Below are 26,381 nucleotides of genomic sequence, written 5' to 3'. Positions count from 1 at the left end.
CAGCAGCTTTGCTGGGCAGTGATGAGCAGGTGAACAAGCTCATTGTCCAACTTCCACATTCAGACAATGGGGGAAGCGCTGATTGGCTGGCGGAGCAGAGTCCTTCCGGTCCTCCAACTCGTTCCATTGGTCAAAACCGGCCCCCATCCCCCGCATGAAGACAATGAGGAAGGGGACCCCACGTGGGGGGATGGGAGAAACTTTCACCTCCTGTGCCGTTGGCCAATGGGAACAGCCGGAGGACTGGACAGGCTGTGCTGCTCTGGCCAATCAAAGCGCGGGGTTTGTTCAGCGCCTTGCCTCTCGCGGCACATGCGTATTTCCCTCCTCTCCCACTGCACAGGCGCATCTCTCCGCCCCAGTGCCCATGCGCAGTCCCCAGCCACCCTCCCGCGCGGCGGATGGAGCGGTTTCCCAGCGCGGGGGAATGTGGGAGCTGCGACCGCCATTACGCATCCGGAGCCCAGCCTCCAAACTCCAGGGACTGGGATGGAAAGTGGAGGGGGGGGGGCGCAGTGACCCCACCCTGATACAAAGTAGTCACTGGCTTTGATTGTGGCGCCCCTCCCGAACAAACAGTTTGTTAAATTCAGGTGTAAAAAATTCAGACACCTGGGTGACATATTGGGGAGGGCAATAGGTGAGTGTGAAACTAAACCCGAGAGTCAGCATCTTGAAGGGAGGAGAATTGGGGAAAATGCAGGAGGAGGATAGCAGGATGAATTATAGTTACAATTGATAAAGCGAAGAGTGTGCGTTGGGGTGGGAGGTTTCAGTGCAGAGATTTATAGTTTGAGCAGGAGAAGGATGTTCCATGCCAGCTAGAATCATCAGGACCTGATGACCACCGGCCTTTGAATGTGAAAGGGGAAATGTGCATCCATTCTTCGTATGGAAGAGTTTTCAGGCATCAGTGTGACTGGAATATCACCGAGACACACACACACCCATGTGAGAGCGTTCCAGTGCACTGGCTGTGAAAGAGCTTCAACCAGCTACACAGCCTGAAAAAAACCTCACACCATTCACAGCGGGGAGAGACCATGCACCTGTTCTGTGTGTGTGTGGACGAGGCTTCAGCCTCATGACGGAAAACTGTCATGAGGCTGGAGGACAAGCCATATAAAAGCAACTGTGGGAGGAATTTTGAGAAACTGGCATGCCGGAAACTCAGTCCTATGGTCACACTGGGGAGAGGCCATTCACTGGTCCCAGCTGTGGGAAGGGAATCACTGAGTCAGCCAACTAGCTTGTGACGCCAGCGAGTCCGCACTGCCAAGAGGCTGTTCCAATGCTTTGTGTGTGTTAAGGAATTCAGCCAGTCCTCCAGCCTGCTGACACACCAGCACGTTCTCAACAATGAGTGGCTGTTTAAAAGGTTTGTGTGTAGAAAGATATTCATTTACTCATACCCTCTCCTGACACACCAGCAAGTCCATGTTTGACTGCTGGGGTCGGATTCTGTTGTTATTGCTGCTGCTAATCACACCCAGGACTGAGCTATGTTCACTCCAACAGCTGGAGTGTGTTCCTGCTGGTGTTAATACATCTATGCTATTTCCCTCAACCGCACTCTGGGTGTTTATTTCTTTAGCTTTCACCTTGCTTCTTGTGAACTGTGGCCAGTTTCTCAGCTCGACCTGTTGACCCTGGAATGTACAAATGGGAAGCTGAATGCTGTGGGTACTGAGACTTCACATCATTTCTCCGAACACCAGGGACCAGTCCCAGACTTTTGCCTCTGAGTCTGAAGGTTTTGGGTTCGAGTCCCTGCTCCACAGACTTGAACACCTTCTCCCAACACCCCACCCCCCAACACCCACCCACATTGGTGGACGTGTGGCATAGTGGTACTGTCGCTGGAATAGTAACCCAGGATAATGCTCTGGGGACCCAGGATCGAATCACCATGGCAGATGGATGAAATTCGAATCCAATAAAAATCTGGAATTGAATGTCAAATAATAAACTGATTGTTGTAAAAACCCATCTGGTTCTTGAATGCCCTTTAGGGAAGCGAAATCTGCTGTCCTTACCGGGTCTGGCCAACACGTGACTGCAGACCCACAGCAATGTGGTTGACTCTTAAAATGCTCTGAAGCAGGGCAATTAAATGCTGGTCCAGTCAGTGATGCCCATATCCCACCACAAATGAATAAAAAATAATAATCCAGGGCTGACACTCTTTCAGTCTTCAGCTGCCAGACTCCTAAGCTCTGGAATTCCCTCCACTCGTCTTTTGAGTCTCTGCTTAAAACATACCTTTATTTCTCTCCATGACATCAAGGACTCAACAAACTGTGTGTCCAAAACAAAGCTGATTTATTTGCCATTTATCCAGTCACATGTTGGCCAGCCCAGTTACGGGGATTATTAACATCAGCAGAAACAGGCCCCAACTGTCAGAATGCACATGGTTCTGTTGAAGGGTCATGAGGACTCGAAACGTCAACTCTTTCCTTCTCCGCCGATGAGGCCAGACCTGCTGAGTTTTTCTGGGTAATTCTGTTTTTGTTATGGATCAGTCCTGGATGTGATTAGCAGCAGCAATAACAGCAGAATCCAACCCCTGCAGTCAAACATGAACTTGCTAGTGCGTCAGGCTGGAACTTGCAGGTTGGAGGGGGTCAGCGAATTTCTCATTGTGCTTAGAGAGGTGAACAGCCTCTCCCCAGTGTGAACTTGCCAGTGAGTTTTCAGCACGGACGGATAAATTATTCACTTCCCGCTGTCCTCATATCTGGGAGGGCTGGTCCCCGGTGTGAATGTGCCTGTGCCTCTCCAGGTTGGACAGGTGGCTGAGTATCTGCTCACAGTCCGGGCACACGTATGCTTCCTCCCAACTGTGAACAGCCCCATGGCCTGCCACATTCAAAAGCTGAGGATATTCAGGTCCGGATGAATCAGGTCAGATCTGTCGGACCCTCCATGTAACATTTAGCCTTGAATTACCCATCTGTAAATCCTCCCCTTCTAACTACTTGTAAAAGGGGTTTACAATAATCATCGCTGTCAGTGCAGGGTAGAGATTCAGAAGGTTCACTAGGTTGATCCTGGGTATGGAGGGATTTTCTTATGAGGAGAGGTTGAGTCAGTTGGGCCTGTACTCATTGGAGTTCAGAAGAATGAGAGGTGACCTTATTGAAACAGATATGATTCTTAGGAGGCTTGACAGGGTAGGTGCTGAGAGGTTGCTTCCCCTTGTGGAAGAGTCTAGGACCAGTGGGCATAATCTCAGAGTAAGGGGTCACCCATTTAAAACAGAGATGAGGAGGAATTCCTTCTCTCAGAGGGTGGTCAATCTGTGGAATTCTTTACTGCAGCGGGCTGTAGAGGCTGGGTCATTCAGTATATTCAAGGCGGAGATGGACAGATTTTTAATCAGTAAGAGAATCAAGGGTTATGGGGGAAAAGGCAGGAAAGTGGAGTTGAGGATTATCAGATCAGCCATGATCTCATTGAATGGGGGAGCAGACTCGATGGACCGAATGGCCTACATCTGCTCCTACGTCTTATGGTCTTATCGAATGGGACAGTTCTTGGATGGATTCAATTGTTCCCCCTATCTCATCTGTTAACTCCTCCCCAACCACTCACGCTCACTCCTTTCTCCCCTCTCTGACCTCATTGTTTGCTCTATATGTTAGATGCTCCCATTCTCTGCAGGTGATTCTGATAATATGGGGATGTAAGAAATAGGAGCCAGAGGAGGCCATTCAGCCCCTCAAGCCTATTCTGCCATTCAGTAAGATCTTGGGGAATCTTCTACCTCCATCTTGCTGCACTACTCCAGTATAGTATCATTACAGCACAGAAGAAGGCCCTTCAGCCCATTATGTCCATGTTGACTCTCTGAAGAAGGCTCCCCCAACCTCTCCCCACATCCCTGCACGTTCTCCCTTTTCCCAAATTTAGGAAATGTTGGAAAATTCTCGACACAGAAGGAGGCCACTCTGCCCCATCATGGCTGTGCCAGCCAGGAAATGAGCCGCCCAGCCTAAATCCACTTTCCAGCACTTGGTCCATAGCCCTGGAGGTTATGGGACTTTGGGTGCATGTCCAGACACCTTTTAAATGAATTGAGGTTTTTCTGCCTCGACTTCCCTTTCAAGGTAGTGAGTTCCAGTCCCCTATCACTATCTGGGCGAAAAGATTTTTCCTCTTCTCCCCTCTAATCTTTCTACCAATCACTTTAAACCTATGCCCCCTAGTCACTGACCTCACAGTTCATTAACTAGGCCCCTCCCATCCCCACTATCCAGGCCGCTCAGCAATTTTGTACATCTCCATGAAATCTCCTCTCAGCCTCCTCTGTTCCAAGGAGAACAGTCCCAGCCTATCCAATCTTCCCTCCTAGCTGCAATTTTCCAGCCCTGGAAAAATTTTTGTAAATCTCCTCCGTACCCTCTCCAGTGCAATTACATCCTTCTTGTAATGAGGGGACCAGAACTGAACATATGTCATGAAGATATTAAAGCATATAATATTATTGGAAAATATTTTTCTTTTAAAATAGTGGTTTAGTCTGTGGGTGTGTCTTATTTGGATTAAAGCCAGCTAGTCTGGGTGTATGTGAACTAGCTTTGAGATGTAAGAGAGATAGAGTGCATTTGCATTTTTTTGAATCGAGCATTCAAGAAGTAGGGTGAATTCTGGCACCTAGCTAGCAGAGGCCAAGCAATATGTTTATATCACTAATAAAATTGGTACCATGAAAGGGGTTATATTGTTAGAAGAGACTGGTGATACAATGAGAATTTACATCCAATGGGCTGTGCTAGGCATAACAAGGTGATCATTTTGCGTGTGTAGAGCAGAGGCAATGTGAAATCAAAAGCAGCTGCAAGCCTCCAACTGTCTCCACAGGAACCAAAAGTGAAAAGAACTTCATTTTGAATTTGTAAGGTGAAAATGCTTTGCCTGGTGTTCGGTTAAGTCTATGGGTTGCTGTTGCCTTAATGGAGATTAGTTTGGAAATTTGTTAAAAGTTATGATCGTAGTAATTTGAAGCCATGTGTACATATGTTTTAACCTGTGTAAATTAATAAAATGTTTCATTTAGTTTAACATAAAACCTCAAGAACTGGTGGTCTGATTCCTGAATTTAGAGCTGCATCTCCAACATAACACTTAAAATTCTAGATTATGACAGTTGTTTAAAGTTTCCCTCTGGGATTTCTTAAAAATAACTCAGCTTCACCAACTGCTTGGTCATAAGAACACAGTACTCAAATTGTGGACTGTTAGGGGGAAATTAAATATATTAAAAGAAAGCACAATAAGAATTTGCTGATAACACTTAAATCTCCAGTCAGCCATTGATGCTAAGCTTCTTAACAGTTGAGGAAAACCAGAAAAACCGTCAGAGTCAGACTGGAGACAAAAGTATGACTTAGGGAAGGGGCAGATGGTTTTAGCTTAGATATGAGAAGATGAACAATGGACAAAGAGGGGGCTTTGATGAAACACAAATAGTCTTGAGCTGTGAGAATTAAGGTCCTTGCGTATATGTTTTTACTTTGATTGGATAATATAATTATGTATACATCCTTTACAATAATTGGTTAGCAAAATCACATGTTTATTTACTCAACAGGATAGAGATAGTATGGAACCGGTGTGTTGGTTACCAATTGGATGTATTAAATGTATTATGATAAGACAAGGTACAAAAGTAGTGAAATGTAATCGGTCAGGGAGCTGGGTCTTCATTCTTAGGAACAATTGCGGCTCCCTTGCATATGCTTGAATAAAAGTGGTTAAAAGGAAGCCTGACTTTTGTGTGGTCGACAGGGGATCAAACAGTGTAACATCACCACTCCAGTTGGCTAACTAGTTTTCGATACAGTTCCAGCATAATCTCCCTGCTCTTATACTCTAGGCTCGGCTATTAAAGCAAAGTATCCCATATACCTTCTTAACCACCTTATCTACCTGTCCTGCTACCTTCAAAATTCAATCTGTTTCTGTCTTGAAAATACTCAGCCACGGAGCACCCACAATCCTCTGAGTTATGGTTATTCTTTCAAGGGATGTGGGCACAGAGGCAAGTCCAAAAGTTGTTGCCTATCCCCGAATTGCCCTTGAGAAGGAGCTGGTGAGCCGCCTGCTTAAACTTCTGCAGTCCACCTGGTTAGACTTTTCCACAGCAGTGTGATACAATTGTCTTTTGCTAAGTCCTTTCAGAGGGCAGTTAAGTGTTCAACCACGCCACTGTGGGTCCAGAGTCACATGTGGGCCAGGCCAGGTAATGGCAGCATATTTCCTTCCCTAAAGGGCATTGGTGAACCAAATTGGTGGAAATCTCCAAGGATTCACAGCACCACCCCCCCCCAACCCCCCCACCCCCCACCCCCCAAAGTGAATAAATTTCTCCTCATCTCAAGTCCGAAATGATCGGGCCCCTTATCGTGAGATTATGCCCAGGTTATTCTGGATTCTCCAGGCAGTGTCGATCTCTCAGACCCTGACACTTATTGAATGTTGGCACAGCCAATTGTCAGTTGAACCCCCTCCCCCCACCACCCACGCAACCAGAGAGTGAAATGTGGAGACAAATTCTTGACGAATAAGCAATGGCTGTTCGCCTCTGTCGGGCTTCGCCACCATCCCCAGTCGATGTCCCCCGACCCCTCTCCAGTGGACCCGGACTCCCTCCCAGCCGAGGTAAATCACCATCAGGGACCGGGGATCCCGGATTTGCCCCCTCTCGTGGTACTGAGGCCCAGTCTGGTGCCCCTCCACGCCCCACAGGGCAGATACCAGGGGCCAGGCGTTGATCCCCTTGGTGAGGTCTGGAAAGAGTTTTCAGGGCAGATGCTGATGCTCCATTAAATTGATGCATCTGTCACTGAAGCTGTGCAGTTTAAAATCAAACTGCATGTCATGGAAGAAAATGAAGGGAAGACATTTTGCAAAGTTCCCCTCCCCCTTCCCGTCCCTCCCCTCAGCTGGCAGCCCAGCACGCAGGCACAGAAAGCCCTGCTGAGCCGAGCTGCCCGGAGCAGGCGCAGTGCGTCTGCCGCCCGCGGTTGCTCTCAACCTCTTTTAGGACGAGCCATAGGGGCGGAAGGGGAGGGAGTTCATCGAGCGGCTTCCCGCTCTTGCCTAAGCCGTCAGCGCGGTTGCCTGGAAACTTCGGCTCGAGGAGGGTGAGTGGGATGGGGAACAATGGGTGGAGGCGGGGCTCCCGTGTCCGCGCGCCTGGCCTGCGGAATGGAACCCGAGGACGTCACCGCGGAGCAGAGTGATTCCTATTGGCTGATTCAGGCAGGGTTCCGTTGAGGACGTCACAATGACTGAGAGGGGCGTTCCCAGAGCGCAGCGTCCCATTGGCAGCAATAGCGCTGGTTGCAGAAGGGGCATACTGCGGATTGGACAACAGCTCAGCGCGGCTGTCGTCAAAGTCCTCTCTCAGCCCCACGTGGCTCCGCTGCCACATTCCCCCATTGTCTGCATGCAGGTGGATTGACCAATGGGAAGGACGGGAGAACCGGAAGGACGCTTGTCCTCCAACCAATCAGAGCTTCCCCGTTGTTTGAATGCGGAAGTTGGGCAGTGAGCTTGTTAACGTGATCATCACTGTCCAGCAAAGCTGCTGCTCCTCTCTCTCTGAATGAAGATTGAGCTTCACACAGACTAAAACTTCCTCCTGTCTCCAACATCTGTGAGTAAAACACTTTCTTTTCTCCCCCTTTCCATTTCTTTTCTCATTCTGGGGGGAAATTGTTGACTTGCAGGAACTGAAGGGAAAGGAAGTGAATCCAGGGAGGGTGCAGACTCTGGAAAGGTTGGCCCAGGTCTCTCTCTCTCTCTCCCTTAAAGACATTGACATCCTTTGCTCCCTCAACTTGACACATTATTTGTCTGGCTAAAAGGATGGCCTCTTTCCTAATGTTCACAATTAAAGGGATGGTTTCCCCAGGAGATGGCTGACATTTAAGGGGACAGTAAATTAATATAGGGCAGAGATATGTCTGGTGTTGTTATATGATACACATTGGATATATTGTTTATGGTTCTGTAATAAAGTACATTTATTATTCTTTCTAGTAATATCTTACTGTAGCTATTTTTAGGTTTTCAGGCATAGGATAATTGCGGCACTGTTGGCTTCTATTCAGCAACTCGAGTCCAAGCTGACACTCTGTGGAGCAATCCAGTCAGTTCCATTACCCCTCTTTATCCTCACTTCCCTGCAAGTTTATTTCCTTCAAGAGAACCTCCAATTTCATTTTGAAATCAATGACCCTCTCTGCTTCCACCACCCTCATAGGCAGCGAGTTCCAGATCATCACCACTGGCTGTCGAAATAGAGTTCTCCCTCACATTATCTCTAATCCTGTAATAGAGGGCTGTGTATTGCACACGTTTTTAGTGCAGCACTGTTGGGTGTATATTAGGTACAGCAGAGGGAGAATGGAGGGAGAGTGTGTGGGATGGTGAATTACAGCTTTTGGAGAACAAGAGACGAAAGAATGTTCCATAGAAATTAGAATTGTCTGTTCTGAATTTCTATCTTGTACTGACAGTGATGACTATTGTAAACTCCTTTTACAGGATGTTAGAAGGGGAGGATTTGTAGAAAGAAATCTCAAACCAAACATCACATCAAGATTTGAGAGTCACTTGATTCACTGGGACCTGAATATCGTTAGCCTTTGAATCTAGAAGGAGAAATGTTTGTCTGTTCTGTCTGCTTCAAGAGATTTTAAATATCAATGTACCTTGAAAAGTACCGAGACACACACAGGTGAGTCTGTTCCAGTGCACTGATGATGTAAAGAGCTTTAACCAGCTTCACAGCCTGAAGAAACATCGGGCCATCCACAGTGGAGAGAGACCGTATCTGTGCTGTGGGTGCGGGACTTCAACAGATCGTCGAACCTGGAGAGGCAAAAGGACATCCAAACCATGGAGAAACCATGGAAATGTGGGGACTGTGGGAAGGGATTCAAATACCCATCTCAGCTGGAAATTCATCAACGCAGTCACAGTGGGGAGAGGCCATTCATCTGCTCTGTATGTGGGAAGGGGTTCAGCCAGTTATCCTACTTGCAATCACACCAGCGAGTTCACACCGGGGAGAGGCCATTCACCTGCTCCGAGTGTGGGAAGGGATTCACTGATTCATCCAACCTGCGGACTCACAAGCGGGTTCACACCGGGGAGAGGCCGTTCACCTGCTCTGATTGTGGGAAGGGATTCACTCAGTTATCTCACCTGCAGACACACCAGCGAGTTCACACCGGGGAGAGGCCGTTTACCTGCATTGAGTGTGGGAAGGGATTCAGTCATTCATCCCACCTGCAGACACACAAGCGGGTTCACACTGGGGAGAGGCCATTCACCTGCTCCGAGTGTGGGAAGCGATTCAGTAATTCATCCGATCTCCGAAAACACAAGCGTATTCACACTGGGGAGAGGCCGTTCACCTGCTCTGAGTGTGGGAAGGGATTCACTCAGTCGTCCCACCTGCAGCGACACCAAGTTCAGAAGTGATTGCAGGAGTTGGATTCTGCTGTTGTTGCTGCTGTTAATCACATCCAGGACTGAACCATGTTCATTCTGACACTCGGTGAAGTGGGGTGGGGGGGGGTCGGAGGGTTTCTTTCTGCTGGACAGGCCGGTCTCACGACTTTGCTTCCAGTGGCTGATGCTCTTTGAGCCTGGGAGTGCACATTTCCATTAAATAGCTTTGTTTTATCCTGGATAGTAAGTAGTGTTTTCCCTACCACTACAGGTAGATCTAAAATAAATACAGAAAGTGTTGGAAAAATTCAGCAGGTCTGGCAACATCTTTGGAGAGAGAAACAGAGTTAACATTTCGAGTCCAAAATGAGTCTTCCTCAGAACTTCAGAGAAGGAGAAATGTGATGGGTTCGATGCTGTTGAGAAAGGTGGGGAGGATCTGGTAGAATAAAAGGGAAAGTCAGGGATTGGTTAGAGGGCAGGTGAGTTTAAATAACAAAAATGTCATGGAACAAAAGACAAAGGGAGAGATAATGGTTGTAGTAAAGACACAAAACATTGGCCCAGAGTAAGTGTTAATGGCAGAATAAAGGACAGCTCTGTCTGAAAGAAAAAACATGAAAACAAGATGCAGACTGGCATTTGGGGAAAAAAATTAAAACAGAGAACAGAGTTGATGGTCCGAAGTTGTTGAACTCAATGTTGAGTCCAGGAAGCTGTAACATGTCTCATCGGAGGATGAGGTGCTGTTCATCCAGCTTGTGTTGGGTTTCTCGGGAACATTGCAGCAGGCCGAGGACAGAAATGTGAGCATGAGAGCGAGGTGGTGAATTATAATGGCAGCAACTGGAAGGTCAGGGTCATGCTTGTGGACTGAGCGGAGGTGTTCCACAAAGAGGGCAGCAAACAGGGGACAGATGAATTAAAGAGAAACCTTTTGGTCCAGAACATTGTGCACATCCTTTTACTCTGGTTGTCTTTGACCCTCAAGTAATTTTCTGTTTTTTAACCATGTTCTGTTTCATTAATAAACTTTTATCAGTAAAAATATTTGATTTTTCTGGACTTTACTTGATTAAATATATGCACTTTAGGGAGAGTGCATGTGAGGGGTTGTCAGGCTCTTTAACAGAGGAAACCAGACAGGTCAGGTGACAGAAGTATGTGTAGGCGAACATTTTTGGTCCAGTGACCACAATGTCATTAGTTTTAAGCTAGTTATGGATAAGGATAGGTCTGGTCCTCGAGTTGAGATTCTAAAGTTGAGAAAGGCCAATTTTGTGGAAATGAGAAAGGATCTAGGAAGAGTGGATTGGCATAAGTTGTTTTCTGGCAAGGATGTGTTCAGTAAGTGGAAGGCATGCAAAGGCGAAATTTTGAGAGTGCAGAGTTTGCATGTTCCTGTCAGGATTAAAGGCAAAATTAACAGGCATAGGGAACCTTGGTTTTCAAAGGATATTGGCGATCTAGTTAAGAAGAAGAGAGGTGTATAGCAGGTATAGGCAACAAGAAGCAGATGAAGTACTTGTAGAGTATAGAAAATGTAAGAAAATACTAAAAAAGGAAATCAGGAAGGCAAAAAGAAGACATGAGGTTGCTTTGGCAGATAATGTGAAGGTAAACCCGAAGGGTTTCTACAAGTATATTAAGAGTAAAAGGATAATAAGGGACACATTTGGTCCCCTTGAAGATCAGAATTGTCGTCTATGTGTGGAGCCTCACGAGATGGGGGAGATCTTAAACAGTTTTTTTGCATCAGTATTTACTCAGGAAACTGGCATGGTGTATAAGGAAGGAAGGGAAACAAGCAGTAGTTTCATGGAACATATAGAGATTAAAGAGGAGGAGGTGCTTGCTGCCTTACAGCGAATAAAGGTAGACAAATCCCCTGGGGCCTGACATGATATTCCCTCGGACCTTGAGGGAGACTAGTGTAGAAATTGCAGGGGCCCTGGCAGAAATATTTAAAATGTCCTTAGCCATGGGTGAGGTGCCGGAGGATTGGAGGGTAGCTCATGTTGTTCCGTTGTTTAAAAAAGGCTCCAAAAGTAAACCAGGTAATTACAGGCCAGTGAGCCTGATGTCAGTAGTAGGTAAATTATTGGAAGGTGTTCTGAGAGATCGGATATATAATTATTTGGACAGCCAAGGGCTGATTAAGGATAGTCAGCATGGCTTTGTGCATGTTAGGTCATGTTTAATGAACCTTGTAGAGTTTTTTGAGGAGGTTACCAAGAAAGTAGATGAAGGAAAGGCTGTGGATGTTGTCGACATGGACTTTAGTAAGGCCTTTGACAAGGTCCCACATGGGAGGTTAGTTCAGAAGGTTCAGACACTTGGTATCCACGGAGAGGTTGTAAACTGAATTCGAAATTGGCTGTGTGGGAGAAGACAGAGAGTGGTAGTGGATGATTGCTTCTCAGACTGGAGGTCTGTGACTAGTGGTGTGCCTCAGGGATCTATGCTGGGACCATTGTTGTTTGTTGTCTATGATCTGGATGATAATGTGGTAAATTGCATCAGCAAGTTTGCTGATGACACTAAGATTGGAGGTGTTGTGGACAGCGAGGAAGGCTTTCAAAGCTTGCAGAGGGATCTGGACCAACTGGAAAAATGGGCCAGAAAATGGCAGATGGAATTTAATGCAGAAAAGTATGAGGTGTTACATTTTGGAAGGTCAAACCAAGGTAAGACATACACACTAAATGGTAGGGCACTGAGGAGTGCGGAGGAACAGAGGGATCTGGAAGTTCAGATACATAGTTCCCTGAAAGTGGCGTCACAAGTAGACAAGGTTGTAAAAAAAGCTTTTGGCATACTGGCCTTCATAAATCAAAGTACTGAGTATAGGAGTTGGGATGTTATGGTGAGGTTGTATAAGACATTGGTGAGGCCAACTTTGGAGTATTGTGTACAATTCTGGTCGCCTAACTACAGGAAGGATATCAGTAAGATTGAGAGAGTGCAGAGAATATTTACTAGGTTGTTGCCTGGTCTTAAGGAGTTGAGTTACAGGGAAAGATTAAACGATTAGGACTTTATTTCTTGGAGCGTAGAAGAATTAGGGGAGATTTGATAGAAGTTTACAAAATTATGAGGGGTAGAGACAGAGTAAATGCGAGTAGGCTCTTTCCACTTAGATTAGGAGAGATAAACACAAGAGGACATGGCTTTAGGGTGAAAGGGGAAAGGTTTAGGGGGAACTTCTTCACTCAGAGTGGTGAGAGTGTGGAACGAGCTACCATCTGACATGGTAAATGCGGGCTCACTCTTAAGTTTTAAGAATAAATTAGATAGATACATGAGTGGGAGAGGTCTGGAGGGTTATGGACTAGGTGCAGGTCAATGGGACTAGCGGAATAATATTTCGGCACAGACTAGAAGGGCCGAATGGCCTGTTTTCTGTGCTGTAGTGTTCTATGGTTCTAACAGAAAGTGAGTCCCTCTAAGGTAATTGGCAAAGGAGCCAGTGGGGAAGATGAGATTTTATTTTTTTGACACAGTGACTTGTTCTGATCGGCCTAAAAGCAGATTCAATAGCATCTTCCCAAAGGGTAAATACTTCAAAGGGAAGAATTTGCAGGGCTGTGGGGAAAGAGCAGAGCAGTTGGATGAATCAACAACTCCTTTTAAAGAGATGGTAGAGGCACAATGGGCCGAATGGACTCTTTCTGCAGCCTGGGAATCTGAGCCTCCTGCTTTTGAGCAGGTTAAAAGGGACAGATTTCATTTCAGCCTCTTCCCTGTATCTGTGTTTAAAGAGACGGGTTTCTGTTCAGCTCTGTGTGACCGACATAACAATGTCTCCACTCCTCTGTATATTTAAACATCGAACAAAGCCTTGCATGGCCGATTATAGTCAACAGTCTTCCTGTAGCTCTCTCTCGAAGCAACAAGAAAGCATTTGACTGCTTAACAATAGCGGCATCCCCTGAAAATAATTCAAACACATCAAAAACGGCCTGCAGCAGACGTTCTCTATTGAAGACACAGCCCCTAGTGTTTGTACAATTGGAAACGGGGATTCTGAAGAGGCCATAATTAGTGGAGCACAGATATCTCGGAGGGTTGTAGGGATGGAGAAGATTACAGAGATGGGGAGAGTGTGTGACCATGTGGTGATTTGAAAAAAAGGAGGCCAAGGAGGGATTTGAAAAGAATCAGCCTGATTTTTAACTCACTCAAAATCCCATTCACTTTTACATTGGTAAATTGGGCCCAAGGAGGAGAATTTTAAAATCGAGGCATTGCTTGACTGGGAGCCAATGTCGGTCAGTGAGCACAGGGGGTGATAGGTGAACGGGACTGAGTGTGAGTTGGGAGACGGGCAGCAGAGTTTCTCTATTGAAGAAAACTGGTCCTGTTCTGTACATTTCCCATCACACCGCTTATGTCTAAGATCAAGCTGACATCATCGCATTCCATTGGGATTGCGCAATCTGCTGATGTCATAACATTCTATTGTGATGATGTCATAAGATGACATCAGTATGTTTGTGATTCCACAATCAGCTGGCACCAGACTATAGACTTCATTGGGAGTGTGGCATTAGCTGATGGCTGCACATTGTTTTATCATTGTACAGTGAGCAGAAACATTCGTTTGTGTGAGTTTGTAAACAGAATTTTTAATAATATGTAGAGAATTGGTCTTGGGATTTGGAAAATGATCCAGTTTGAGAGCATTTATCACTAAAATTAAAAATGCTAATTGAAGCTGAAGTCTTGCACTCATCAGGATAGACACAAAAATACCAAATTTCAAAAGGAGCAACAATATATGTTGTCTGAGAAACAGGGTGCTGATTGGTTTGCACGTGGACTCTGGTTGAGGCACTGCCATGAAAAACGCAGCAAGGAGCATTTAACCAAAGCCTTGGCTTAAACTAAAAGATGGCAAGCCAACTCTGATTGGTTAAGATGTTGTCATGGGGAATGCACCAGGGAAAGGTGTCCCCCAAGCTTTTGTGAAATTGAAAAGGTGAAATTCCTGGACAAACCCTTTTTACCTGCAGAAAACTGGGCCCTGTGTACAAATGTAAAAAATTCCAGGATCTGAATCTGGTCCACATCTTCACCAAGCCTAATTATTTCTTCCTTGGGCCATACCAAATTTGTGTACCACATTGTGTTCAAATCCAGACATTAGTTTTTGAGATATATTGTAACAGAGAGACAAACAGTGATGAAAACATGCTCTGTAGCCGCAAAGCTGAAAAGATAAATGTGTTTATTAAAAGCGTCCATCTCACTGAAGAGGCAGGCCAATCCATATCCAACAACCTGCTCTGAAAACTCTGCTCACATTTTGACAGTTGTGACTAATTTCACCCCAGCAGCAGAGACAATCCACAACCTTCGAAAACAATCACCACTCGAAATAAGACAAACCACAATAATCTAAAAGAAAAAATCAATTCTCCCGATCTCCCAATGCGAATGGATCCTTTCACATTCCAGGATTCGGATCTTTGCTAAAAACAAATCAGTTCATCCATGGCCCATATCCTGTTGGTGTATTGAGTTTCGTTAAAATCCATCCATTAGTTTGCCAGAAAAATTGTTTACAGACAAACAGAATAACAGTGGCAGAGATACTTTAATTACATTGAGCAGCCACGCTGTCTATTCTCAGCCAGCATTACACAGGGGAAAAGGGCTGGATTCTCAGACCAGCAAGTCAAGGCTCCATCTTTAAATGGCCACTTCCCACAATGGATTCAGTGGCCTCTGAAGGGAAGCGGCCTCGGTCCACACTGGGATTTCCTGCCCCCCCAGTCAGCTGGCTCGTGCTGGCTCATGCTCCTGCTGGACAATCTGCCTGTAAGGATAGGAGCATGTTGATTTAAAAAGAAACCTGCATTTCCATAGCACATTTCACCACCTCAATGTGTTTCACTGTCAATGAAATAATTTCTGAAGTGTCGTCCCTGTAGGGAACATGGCAGTCAATTTGTGCACAGCAAGATCCCACACACAGCAATGTGATGATGACCAAATCACCTGTTTTTACTGATGTTGATTTGAGTGATAAATATCAGGCCCCAGGACACTGGGGGTGAACTCCTCCCCCTCCTGCTCTCCTTCCAATTGTGGCCATTCAGTCTTGTACATCCACCTGAGAGGGCATACTCAGACGGAGAGGGCGCTCGGGTTAATGTCTCATTCAAAAGACGATCCCTCCGACAGGACAGCTCCCCTTCAGTACTGGCACCGGGAGTGTGGGCCCTGGATTATGGGGGCTCGAGTCTCCGGAGTGGGGATTCGAAACCCCCCACCTCCTGACTCAGAGGCGAGAGTGCTACCCACCTTCATGCCGTGTTGAATAGAATCAGTGAGCTGGTGTTCTAGAATCATGGAATGGTTACAACACTGAAGGAGGCCATTCAGCCCATTGTGTCTGTGCCAGCTCTCTGCAAGAGCAACTCACCCAGAGCCCTCCCCCTGCCTTTACCCCATAACTCTGCCAATTTCTCCTCTTCAGATAATGATCCAATTCTCTGCTGAAAACCATGAATGAATCTGCTTCCAAGTCCCTTCACCCCTGATGTCATTCTCGTAAATCTCCTCTGCATCCTCTCTAAGAATTTCACATCTCTCCTAAAGTGAGGGGCCCAGATATTGGGTTCCATTCTAGAGGGATAGAATTGAAAAGCAGGGAGGTTATGTTCAACTTGTTTCGAACCATGGTTAGACTTCACTGGGATACTGTCAACATATGTGATCTCCATTTAGAAAAAGGAAATGGAGGCACTGGAGAAGGAGCAACAAAGATTCACAAGAATAATACCAGAACTGAGAGCATTTAACCCTCAGGAAAGGCTGAGGCAGCTTTTCTCTGGAAAAGCGAAGACTGAAGGGTGACCTGGTGGAAGTCTTTAAGATGATGAAGGGGTTCAATAATCCAATAGGGATTTCATGAGAAACCTCTTTACCCAGCAAGTGGTGAGAATGTGGAACTCACTACCACAGCGAGTGGTTGAGGTGAACAGCATGAGTACATTTAAGGCGAAGCTAGATACATACATGAGGGAGAAAGGAATAGAAGGATATGCTGATGGGGGGAGATGAAGAGGGGTGGGTGGAGGCTCATGTGGAGCATAAATACTGACAGAGACCAATTGAGTCGACTGGTCTGGCCTTGTGCTGCAGACTCAATGGAATAGAGACAAATGTATTTATTTTAGATCTACCTGTAGTGGTAGGAAAAACACTATTTACTATCCAGGATAAAGAAAATGTCCTTCGTCAGCTTTTGTAGATCATTCCTGTGGAAATGTGCACTCCCAGGCTCAAAGAGCATCAGCCACTGGAAGCAAAGTTGTGAGACCGGCCAGTCCAGCAGAAAGAAACCCTCCGACCCTCCCACTTCACCAAGTGTCAGAATGAACATGGGTCAGTCCTGGATGTGATTAACAGCAGCAATAACAGCAGAACCCAACCCCTGGAATCACTTCTGAACTCGCTGGTGTCTCAGCAGTTCAGATAACTGAGTAATTCGCTTCCCACACAATCATCAGGTGAACGACCTCGCCCTGGTGTGAACTCGCTGGTGTCTCAGCAGATAGGATGGCCGAGTGAATCCCTTCCCACACTCAGAGCAGGTGAATGGCCTCTCCCCGGTGTGAACTCGCTGGTGCCTCAGCAGGTTGGATGAATCGGTGAATCCCTTCCCACAAACAGTGCAGGTGAATGGCCTCTCCCCATTGTGAACTCGCTGGTGCGTCAGAAGGTGGGATGACCGAGTGAATTCCTTCCCACACTCAGAGCAGGTGAATGGCCTCTCACCTGTGTGAACTCATTGGTGTGTTAGCAGGCTAGATAACTGAGTGAATCTGTTCGCACGCACAGGGCAGCTGAATGGCCTCTCTCCATTGTGAACTCGCTGGTGTGTCTGCAGGTTGGATAGTTGAGTGAATCCCTTGCCACACTCAGAGCAGGTGAATGGCCTTTCCCCGGTGTGAACTCACTGGTGAGTCAGGAGGCTATAAGAATCACCGAATCCTTTCCTACACGTGTAGCAGGTGAATGGCCTTTCTCCGGAGTGAACTCGCTGGTGTGTAAACAGGCTGGATGATTTGGTGAATCCTTTCCCACACTCAGAGCACATAAATGGCCTCTCCCCGGTGTGGATGCGTTGATGAATTTCCAGTTCAGACGGGATGTGGTATCGCTTCCCACAGTCCCCACATTTCCACGGTTTCTCCATGGTGTGAAAGTCCTTGTGTGTATTGATCAGTTGAAGCTTCATCGACGGTGTCTCCCTGCTTTGAATAGTGCACTCGGGTGTGTGTGTCTCGGATGTTTGTGTCTTGGGTGTGTCCCCTGGTGCTTTACTAGACACATTGATGTTTAAAACCTTTTGAACTGGACAGGACAGACAAAAAAATTCTCCTTCTAGATTCAAAGGCCAATGATATTCAGGTCTCCATGATTCGAGAGACTCTGTCAGATCTTGATGTAATTTTCGGTTTGAGATTTCTGTCTGCAAATTCTCCCCTTCTAATATTCTGTAAAGGAGTTCACAAAATATATCACTGTTAGTACAGGATAGAAATTTGGAACATGCAATTCTAGTTTCTATGGAACATTGTTTCCTCTCTCATTCCCCAAGAGCTCTAAATCTCCATCCCACACACTCTCCCTCCATTCTCACTCTGCTGTATCTAATATACACCCTCCCAATTCTCCTAAAGGTGCCAATTCATGCTGATCGCCAGAGCCATGTTCACCATTTATTGTCCAGGAACTAAGAGACCTGACAATCTTCATGGATCTTCATTGGGCTACCAATCTAATGTAAATATTTCCATATTATTGGACTAAAAATGTGTGTAATTTACAGTACTGTATCACTTGGTTAAGTTACAGGGGCGATGAAAGGAAGGACTTTACACAGTGAGTGACCATCACCTGGAACTCATCGCCTTTGCAGGCGATGGAAGTGGAGTCAATCAATAATTTAAAAATGAACTTTGATGGGCGTTTGAAGGAAATAAACTTGCAGGGTTATGGGGAGCAGGGTGAATGGGACAGACTAAATTGCTCAACAGATAGTCAGCATGGACTCGAGTTGCTGAATGTAATCCAACTATGCCTTGATGACTCTATGATTGCAAATATATAAAGTGGCCATAGTACTAAGTTAGGAGAGCAGAAATAATAATAAATATACTGTAATAGAGAACTGTAAATAACATATCTAATATGTACCAATTAACAACACTAGACTTATCTCTGTCCTATATTAATTTACTGTCCCCTTAAATGTCAGCCATCTCCTGGGGAAACCACCCCTTTAATTGTGAACATTAGGAAAGAGACCATCCTTTTAGCCAGACAAATAAATGTGTCAAGCTGAGGGAGCAAAGGATGTCAATGTCTTTAAGAGAGCGAGAGAGAGAGACCTGGGCCAACCTTTCCAGAGTCTGCACCTTCCCTGGATTCACTTCCTTTCCCTTCAGTTCCTGCAAGTCAACAATTTGCCCCCAGAATGAGAAAAGAAATGGAAAGGGGGAGAAAAGAAAGTGTTTTACTCACATATGTGGACACAGGAGGAAGTTTTAGACTGAAGCTCATTGTCCAACTTCCGCATTGTGACGTCCACAATGGAACCCTGCCTGAATCAGCCAATTGGAATCACTCTGCTCCGCGGTGACGTCCTCGGGTACCAGTCTGCACGCCAGGCGCGCGGACACGGGAGCCCCGCCCCCACCCATTGTTCCCCCTACCCCTCCACCTCCTCGAGCCAAGGTTTCCAGGCAACCGGCTGACGGCTCCGGCCAGAGGGAGAAGCCGCTCGGAGAACACAGGAGAGGGGAAGCTGCGCATGTGCGGGGGAGAGCCCGCCCCTTCCCGTCATGCTGAGGGTTTGACCAATGGGAAGAGTTGGAGGACCGGAAGGACTCTGGTCCTCCAGCCAATCAGAGCGCGGGCTTTGTGCGAATGAAGAGTGAGCTTCACACAGACTAAAACTTCCTGATGTGTCCAACATCTGTGAGTAAAACACTTTCTTTTCTCCCCCTTTCCATTTCTTTTCTCATTCCGGGGGAAATTGTTGACTTGCAGGAACTGAAAGGAAAGGAAGTGAATCCAGGGAGGGTGCAGACTCTGGAAAGGTTGGCCCGGGTCTCTCTCTCTCTCTTAAAGACATTGACATCCTTTGCTCCTTCAACTTGACACATTTATTTGTCGGGCTAAAAGGATGGTCCCTTTCCGAATGTTCACAATTAAAGGGGTGGTTTCCCCAGGAGATGGCTGACATTTAAGGAGACAATTTCAGGGTGGTTAACTGTCCTGTATTTTAAGGGATTGCTCCTTATTTTGCCTTTAGTCCTGTATTTCTAGGATAGCCGGTGGGAAACTAACCCCGGGGGTTTGCAGGGTGATTTTGAGTGATTCGAGTGCAATTGCAAGTGAGTGAGTCGGCCAGCAGAGAGACGATGATATTTTAACTGAGCAAGATCATTTGTAAGTTTTAGTTGATTTTAAATCCCACCCCTCCCACTATTATTGTCTCACGATCCCCTTCTCCCCAGTCTCTGTCATTTTGACACTCAAACACCACCAGCCCGTTCTCTTGGTCACCAGCATCCGACCACCACTCATGCCTCCAGCCTCACGTCTGAAGTGTCTCTTATTTTATTTCACAGGCGTCCTGCCCCCTGGATAATGTAGCAATAAAGGACAAATATATGTCTAATGTTGTGAAAGGGGTGTTATGACAATGGCAGACGATGTCTGCCAGGTGGATCAAATCCACAAGGGAAACTTGGCCACGCTATCACAACTGTTTTGCAGTTTGATTGTGAGAAGATTTGTGCACTGAATTCAGAAACAAGGAGTCCCCTAAGATCTTTAGAGATTTTAAAAATGAAATTAAAATATTTATTAACTAAAGAAAAGATTTCAAGCATATACATAAGACTACAATTACTTAATACTATAACATATCCTAAAATTCCTAATTAATCTGACTCTAAATTACACACCCTCTTTAAGGCAACAATCCAAAATAAGCCAGCAAGTTACCACAGTACCCACTTTACAGTGGAATTCCAAAAACTTGTCTTCAACTTTAGTTTCTGGACACAGTAGACTTATGCACAAATGGGTGGAGGCATCCCAAAGGCTGTTTCACACACTCCTGCTAGATTTTACATGGTCTCCCAACATAAATTTCATTCTCCTTTACAGATGTTTCTCTCTTTTTAATATGTAAATTCCATTGTTCCATAGGTCCTTGGAACTTTACCTTTCCCATACTATAGAAATCTTTCATGTTGCCAATATTGTCAGTAGCCTTTGGGAAAAATAAACACACTGCTTAGCCTTGCTTATCTGGCTAGTTGTAAAGATCCTAACATCCCTTTGAAATCCAAACAACTACTGCACTTATCTAAAAATGCAAATTCCCTTCACACCTTACATGCTAAGACCCCACTGATGTTTACTCATCAGCATTTCAAGTACATTTCTACACCTAATCTCTTTTGATAATTTCAAGCTGGCAGTCCCCCTGACTCCAAATGTAATTAAATCACACAGAGACAACTACCCACACTCAGACCCATAAACCTACTTGACAATAAACCAGAATAATATTATGAAAATTATTATACTTTCGTAAAGGGAGACACTTTAGATATATTATGTATAGTTTTGTAGTTTTGTCATAAAGTTCATTTGTTATCCTTCTAGTCTTGGAGGACAGTACTGTAGCTACTTAATATATTTCTAGTGATAGAGTCATTACGACAAAGAAGGAGTCCATTTGACAACTTGAGTCCATACCAACTCTCTGTAGAGTGATCCAGTCTATCCCATTCCCCTTCTACATCCCCGTTCCGCTGCATGTTAATTTCCTTCAAGTATCCATTCAATTTCATTTTGAAATTATTGATCGTCTGTGGAACCACCAACCTCATAGGCAGTAGGTTTCAGGTTATCACCACTGGCTGTTGAAATAAAGTTCTTCCCCACAGCACCATGTATCTCTAATCATGTAATAGAGAACTGTGCATTACACCCATTTTTAGTTCAGTGCTGTTGGGTGTGTATCAGGTAGAGCAGAGTGAGAAGGGAGTGAGAGTGTGTGGGATGGAGATTTACAGCTTTTGGGGAAGGAGAGAGGAAAGAATGTTCTGCAGAAACTAAAATTGTCTGCTTTGAATTTCTATCCTCTATTGACAGTGACAACTTTTGTAAACTCCTTTTACAGGATATTAGAAAGGGAGGATTTGCTGACAGAAACTTCAAACTAAATGTCACGTCAAGATTTGACAGTCACTCAATTCATCGGGAGCTGAATATCACTGACCCTTGAATCTAGAAGGAGAAATGCTTGTCTGTTCTGTCTACTTCAAAAGGTTTTAAACATCAGGGGGACTGGAAAAGCATCAAGACACACACACACCCAAGTGAGAGTGTTCCAGTGCACTGACTGTGGAAGGAGCTTTGACCAGTTACACAGCCTGAAAAAACATCACCATTCACAGCGGTGAGAGACCGTACACGTGTTCTCTGTGTTCAAGGACAAGGCTTCAACTGATCGTCGATCCTGGAGAGACACAAGGACACCCTCACCATGGAGAAACCGTGGAAATGTGGGGACTGTGGAAAGGGATTCAAAACCCCATCTGCGTTGGAAATTCATTGGCGCAGTCACACCGGGGAGAGGCCGTTCACCTGCTCTGAGTGTGGGAAGGGATTCACTCAGTCATCTCAACTGCAGACGCACCAGCGAATTCACACTGGGGAGAGGCCGTTCGGCTGCCCTGAGTGTGGGAAGGGATTCAGCCACTTATCCAGCCTGCAATCACACCACCGAATTCACACTGGGGAGAGACCGTTCACCTGTTCTGAATGTGGGAAGAGATTCAGTAATTCATCCCACCTGCGGAGACACCAGCGAGTTCATTCTGGGGAGAGGCCATTCACCTGCCCTGTGTGTGGGAAGGGATTTAGTGATTCATCCCCCCTGCTAATGCACAAGCGAGTTCACAGCGGGGAGAGGCCATTCACCTGCTCTGAGTGTGGGAAGGGATTCACTCGGTCATCCTACCTGCTGACACACCAGCGAGTTCACACCGGGGACTGGCTCGTCTGTTCTGAATGTGGGAAGAGATTCACTCGGTCAAGCGACCTGCTGGCACACCAGCGGCTACACACTGGGGATAGGCCGTTCACCTGTTACGTGTGTGGGAAGGGATTCCCTCGGTCATCCACCCTGCAGACACACCAGCGAGTTCACACCGGGGAGAGGCCATTCACCTGCTCTGAATGCGGGAAGGGATTCACTCGGTCATCCCACCTGCAGACACACCAGCGTGTTCACACCGGGGAGAGGCCGTTCACCTGCTCTCACTGTGGGAAGGGATTCACTCGGTCATCCCATGTGCTGGTACACCAGCGAGTTCACACCGGGGAGAAGCCATTCATCTGCTCTGAGTGTGGGAAGGGATTCAGTGATTCATCTACCCTGCTGAGACACCAGCGAGTTCACACCAGGGAGAAGCCATTCACCTGCACTGAGTGTGGGAAAGGATTCACTCACTCATCTCATCTGCAGACACATCAGCAAATTCACACCGGGGAGAGGCCGTTCACCTGCTCTGAGTGTGGGAGGGGATTCACCTGTTCATCAGAGCTGCTGAGACACCATGACAGTCATACCGATTAGAATCCTTTTAGATGCTCTGACTGTGGCTGTTAATTGTGTCAATTGAGGTTAAGTATATTTGTGTGGACATCATGGATTGGATAGTTACTTGAGCACATATAAAGAGACCCTTACTGACATAGAGTGGATTCAAGTCAGGAGATATATACCCGTAATGTTTCACTCGCTGAATAAATCTATACCAAGTAAGGACTGGCTCCAGTTTCCTCCTTCACCATCAGACTATTAGGATTATAACATGGTAACAGAGAATGCTTGTCTAATGGTGAAGGTTGGAAACTAAAGGAAAATAAAATTTCAGACAGAAACTTACAATCCAAGTAGCTTTTGTGAGAAATGGCTGAAAGCAAGTTGGAATTGTCAGGGTCTGATTACCCGCCAATGTTCTCGGAGTCTGAGCCACACAACCAGTGGAAGAATGAAGTGGATATGTGGACATGGGTTACATCCCTATCAAGGAGGAAACAAGGTCTGGGCTTGGCATTGTCACTTCCCAACAAAAATAAAATCAGAAGCAAAGTATTCAGTGAGCTGGATGCCCGTCAGTTGGATACTGATGAAGGTTTGGATCTTTTATTCGGGTTCATTGATGAGATTTACAAGAAAGATGATCTACTGGATGCCTATGAAGCATAGATGGACTTTGACAGGTTTCGAATGAGGGTGATAGCATCTTTAGCAGATCTGGATATCACAACAAAAGACAGGATTAGAACAGCACTAATAGGTGAATGAACCCCAGGAATGACCAGGGAACAATTAACAGGTGTTTCAGGTCTGACTCAAAATATCATTATGTGATGAACTGCCCAAAGTGGAAAATCAGGGTCTTCGAAGTGACACATGACACACAGAATTCTGAGGCTGAAGATGATGATGATGATCACTCTTAAGGAATTGTACTAGTCACGAGGAGCTTTGGTTCAGTGATGAGTATGTTAGTCACAGACTCATTCAACTGTGCTGTGTTAGACAGTGGCTGCACCTCGACAGTATGTGGATCAGTTGGTAAAAATGTTACCCAGATTCACCTCATACTGAGGATTGACACAAGGAGTATGAAAGTTCGCCTTGTCTTTGTTTGGTGATGTGAACACATTGACGTCACTAAAAAGAGTGGGGAGTTTTGCAAAATAGCTGGAGTCAGACACTTCATCAGGACTGGTGTAGCCTCCATTGAGATACCCTTACTGTTGAGTAAACCTTCCACAAAAAAGGCACAAATGCAACTGGACATGAAGCAAGATAAGGCAACTGTTTTTGGAAAATCAGTGGATCTGCAGTTGACTCAAGCAGGACATTATCGTCTCCCCTTAACAATACCTGATGTTTCTAATCAGAGTGCTTGAGAAGGATTAATGGCATCAATGATAAGAATCAGAGAGAACAAAAAGCAAATTGTCTTGCAGATTGTTTGTGCGTATTGTTACGATCCTGGTCCGGACCGTTAATGTTTAAAGAGAGTTTTGAACACCCACTGATAACTGAAAGAATTACACCACAAGGTTCATATTTTCAAACAAGAACAAACTTTACTGTATATATAAAGAACAAAAGAATATTAAAAACCAGCACTACGAACTTAACTCATGCTGTAAACTCAGTTCTACTTTTTAACTGGCCCCCAAGAGTTCCCTTATACTTAAGGATATCCTGAAGGTTCATTCACTTCTGTTCCTGGGACCATCCCAAAGGGATGTCAAAGCTCTCCAGAATTCAGTTTAATTCTCCTCAGTATTCCAGCTATTCTCCAAGCTCCACCATTTTATGGGGGTTCTTCCATTAATTTTAGGCTAAGAAATCCCCCCAACTTTCCTTTCAGACCTGAAAACTGTGGACTCCTCAGTTCAAGCGAGGGCTTCACTACCTTCTTGCTGAGGGATTTAAACATTAGAGACACCCCTGGTTCCTAATGGCCCTCTTGGCTTCTAGTGCCACAGTTGGTTCACAGCTCCTGCTCCCACAGTTGGCTGCTTCCAAGTGACCTGTAGACTGCCTGCCAGAATTCCAACCAAGGCTCCACCCTCAAATCACTTATCCCGATGGTAACAGATGTCCAATAGATGTGTCATTAACTTTTAGCTTCAAAGCCAAACCTTTTGGCCCTGAGGTCTGCATGAAGAATTCACATCTCTCACAAAGACAGGACAATAATTGTCAGATGCAATGTCTCCAGGTCTCCAGCTAAAAGAGCCCACCTGCCCTTTTACAGTTCTTACCCTTCGAGCTTTGACTTCTTCAGTCACCCTGGGCCACGCCTTGTGATTGGGTTTTTGTCAGATTCTCAACCCAGGATTTCCATTTATCTTAACTTTAAAAAAAAAGCCAATTCCCAAAACAAAGCTTTATGTTCCTGAAACATGATTGATGAAACAAGATATTCACAACATCTTCCCCAGGAAGAAATGGAACTGTCTCACCCTCGTAATATCCCATTCAGAATATGACAACTTACAACCTGCTGTACATCTTAACAACAGCCATGATCTTATCGAATGGTGGAACAGGATCGAGGGGCCAAATGGCCAAGTCCTATGTTTTCCTATGTTTAACTATCCTATAACCTGCAATAGACATAATAATCCCTCCATGGTCCGCTTCAGATTCACAAGTCTATCTTGATAACAGCACACTGCTGAATTCCATGTCCAGAAGTAACAGTCCACTGAAGGTGTAATATATTACATCTCAAAAGTTTTGTTCTTACAATAATTATAGGCCAAAGCTCCTTCTGCAGGGGGAGAGACTTCATTGCTGTTCATTTGTGAATTTTCAGCTTCAGTTTTTAAAACACTGTTCAGAGTTCACCTTTTGAACTTTATTTTCTTCCATGTTTGTCGTTTCTTCATTGTTTCAATCCAAAGAGAATGTCCTGGTCAATTTCACATTGAAACTGTCTTCCTCTTGCTCAGTTGGAGCTGGAGCTTCATTTTTATGTTCAAACAGCTTCTTTTTGTGTTGTTCCTTCATTGGTCAAAATCTTCTTTAGCCATTTTAAGAATGTTATTAAAATGGTTTTAATGTTCAAGCAGAAAGATTCAATATTCCTGTTTGAAGCACATGGGATCTTGGGCTTCAGAAATAGAGGGATCGGGGACAAAAGCAGGGCAGTTATGCTGAACCTTTATAAAGCTCTGGTTAGGCCACAACTAGAGCATTGAGTCCAGTTCTGGTCACCACACTTTGGGAAGGATGTGAGAGTCCCTGAGAGGGTGGAGAGGAGATTTAC

At 45.5% G+C, this 26,381-nt stretch overlaps 2 protein-coding genes and 1 pseudogene across 2 annotated transcripts; 2 read left to right on the top strand and 1 right to left on the bottom strand.

Annotated features, from left to right (window-relative positions):
* Positions 1–19,191, bottom strand: part of LOC121273761 — a 21,909-nt pseudogene extending 2,718 nt beyond the window's left edge.
* LOC121273782 (zinc finger protein 239-like) lies at positions 7,269–10,521 on the top strand. Its single transcript, XM_041180949.1, has 2 exons — positions 7,269–7,666; positions 8,560–10,521. Exon 2 carries the CDS (start codon positions 8,914–8,916, stop codon positions 9,499–9,501), a length of 588 nt encoding a protein of 195 aa, XP_041036883.1. The 5' UTR covers positions 7,269–7,666; positions 8,560–8,913; the 3' UTR covers positions 9,502–10,521.
* On the top strand, positions 19,181–26,381 carry LOC121273769 (zinc finger protein 229-like). The gene is made up of 2 exons (XM_041180934.1): positions 19,181–19,467; positions 21,692–26,381. The coding sequence occupies exon 2, from the start codon at positions 22,058–22,060 to the stop codon at positions 23,150–23,152; it is 1,095 nt and encodes a 364-aa protein (XP_041036868.1). The 5' UTR covers positions 19,181–19,467; positions 21,692–22,057; the 3' UTR covers positions 23,153–26,381.

This window comes from Carcharodon carcharias, assembly GCF_017639515.1.
Source record: "Carcharodon carcharias isolate sCarCar2 chromosome 27 unlocalized genomic scaffold, sCarCar2.pri SUPER_27_unloc_1, whole genome shotgun sequence".
Lineage (NCBI taxonomy): Eukaryota > Metazoa > Chordata > Chondrichthyes > Lamniformes > Lamnidae > Carcharodon > Carcharodon carcharias.
Note: the sequence above shows the minus strand (reverse complement) of the source record. Positions and strands in the feature narration are given on the sequence as shown.